Raw genomic sequence first — 2,500 nt, 5'->3', positions numbered from 1 at the left:
ACACACACACACACACACACACACACACACACACACACACATACACACACACACACACACAACACACACACACACACACACACCACACACACACACACACACACACACACACACACAAACCACACATATATATATATATATATATATATATATATATATATATATATATATATATATATATGTGTGTGTGTGTGTGTGTGTGTGTGTGTGTGTGTGTGTGTGTAAGTGTGGGCAAGTATATATGTAAATACTGCTAATTAGAGATATTTATATATCAATACATACCATATACCTAATATGACTGGTCGTTGTAACTATTTATAGTCTAGGAAAATAAATAAATCGAATGTGATTACTCACAGTTGCATTTCTCCTCAACAGATGGCGATACAGGTGACGGTCTGCCCTACTTCGTGAGTCCCATTGAAAACATAACAGTGTCGGTCGGCAGAGAAGCCAGACTCACCTGTGTTGTCGAGAATCTGGATACATATAAGGTAAGTCTTATAGAAGTACTAAAATATACACATAGATACACAAAAATAGACGCACAAATGCCCATACAGACACACACACACACACACACACAGGTACTCATACCACTATTATAATGTTTTTCTTTACTATTATTTTGCTATTTTGTACTTTTTCCAAGGTCTCTATCTGTATTTTACTCTGTATCAGGACGGTAATAGACCGTCTTCCTTGAGCAGACTCCATATTATCCCCGTTGGTAGTCTACAACTCTGTGCAGTAACAATAACAATGAGTAATACAGCATTATTTTTATCATTTCTCTTCGATTTGCTTTTTAAAATTTTTTATAGCGTCTCCTGCGCGCCGTTACAGTGGCAAAATATTGGAATCCGAACATAGAAATAGTGTCATCCCTGGAGCCGTTACTACTGGAGCCATGGGTAGTACATTAAACCCACGTTTACTGGTGGAAAAATGCAAGAGCCTTCTTCTAAATGCCTACGGAATCTACTCCTCTAAGATCTCATTGCATTCTTGACGGTATATTCCATTCACCCCGGCCCTTAGTCATTTTTTTTCCATGATGCCACGTTCCCTCCACCCGGACCTGAGCCATTTTTTTTTACAAAGCTTGATTGTTACGTCACCCTTATCAATGGGTTACGTACATAAACAGACACGTATGTCCAGTAACCACATGGCCTGTTGTTTCATGTATAGTGAAACGCGGCTACACATAACCGTAGAGTTTTTCCACCACCACCAGTCATCTATAAATAAATCCAAAACGATAGATTATCACATAATATATTGGAACATCCTTAAGAACAGATCGAACGGCCAAGTGAATCCAGGACTTGAACACTCACAGCGTCCTTTTCCTCCTACTTCTTATCAGCCCGACCACATGCGCTCTTTCGGTCGGTGTGAAAAGGTCCCACTGAACGTTTTAAAAAGAGGGAACGTTTTCGGAAAGTCGTATTATTATTTTAATACTCATTTCCTCTCACTTGAAGACGGTGATTCAGGTTAGGCAGGAAGAGTCCGTGTTCTCGTCATCAAAACAAACTTTGTTAAGTATCCTGAAGTGCTGTACGATTTCAACCAAGTTTGCGATTTTTCTTTTTCCTTTTTTTAGCAAAACCATAAAGACAGATACATTTAAGATCGTTTCGTAAAATGGCTCCTGCTTCCCAAGAGTTGCTGGCAAATGAGGAAAATTAATTCCCACAAAAGTTCGACACGGACGAGTGATAAAAAAGAGAGAGAGAAAAAAATCTTTTCCTTGACTTCGCGAACAAATCCCTTGATTTGCTAGAAGTGAATGTGTGAAATCTACTGAATCTATAATATGGAGTTTGGGATCAGTAAGACTCACCTTGGCTTTGATTAAATCCAAACTTTTCTTCACAGATTTCTTTTTTTAATCTACAATAGATAAAAAAGTAGAAATATCGAAACTTAATCACAGCATCGAATCACAGACAGACAACCCTGAATCGAACCTACGCGATCGATGTTGTTGATGTCAAAACAGCCCTGGAATCGCCGGGGTGTCCCATTACACACGCCAACACACACTCAGCGTCAGAGTTGAGAAACAGGGAAACTGACCTCAAGAGCCCCAAGTCAAGGAGGAACTCAAAGCATGCTCGAGTGAGAGCCAAGTGGAGAGCTTACAGAGTATCTGAACGAATTCCCGGGCCAGGAGGCGTATCCAATTCCTTTAAACCTCTCTCGCTCTTTCTCCTCCTCTCGTCTCTCTCACTTAGAGCCAAGAGCATTGCTGACGAGAAAGAAACCTAATTAACTCAAGAAGCAGAACAGAAACACACATTTGAGAGAAAATTTCAAAGACCAATCAATTTTTTTTTCATTAACAGAGCAAAAGCAAAGTCTCATTCAAGCTTTTAATTTCATTGCTATATTATTATTATTACTATTATTATTATTATTATTATTATTACTATTATTATTATTATCATCATCATCATCTTCATTATCATAATTATTTTCATTATTA

The 2,500-nt window shown here is 38.3% G+C and overlaps 1 protein-coding gene across 1 annotated transcript in view; it reads left to right on the top strand.

Moving 5' to 3' along the window:
• LOC119575611 (neurotrimin-like) overlaps window positions 1–2,500 on the top strand; it is a 164,963-nt gene that overhangs the window by 89,291 nt on the left and 73,172 nt on the right. The window contains exon 2 of the mRNA XM_037923256.1: window positions 382–497. Coding sequence (XP_037779184.1) covers window positions 382–497 — 116 coding nt within the window. The remainder of the gene's footprint in view (window positions 1–381; window positions 498–2,500) is intronic.

The sequence above is a fragment of the Penaeus monodon genome, chromosome 7, assembly GCF_015228065.2.
Source record: "Penaeus monodon isolate SGIC_2016 chromosome 7, NSTDA_Pmon_1, whole genome shotgun sequence".
Taxonomy (NCBI): domain Eukaryota; kingdom Metazoa; phylum Arthropoda; class Malacostraca; order Decapoda; family Penaeidae; genus Penaeus; species Penaeus monodon.
This window is presented reverse-complemented; position numbering and strand designations above follow the sequence as displayed.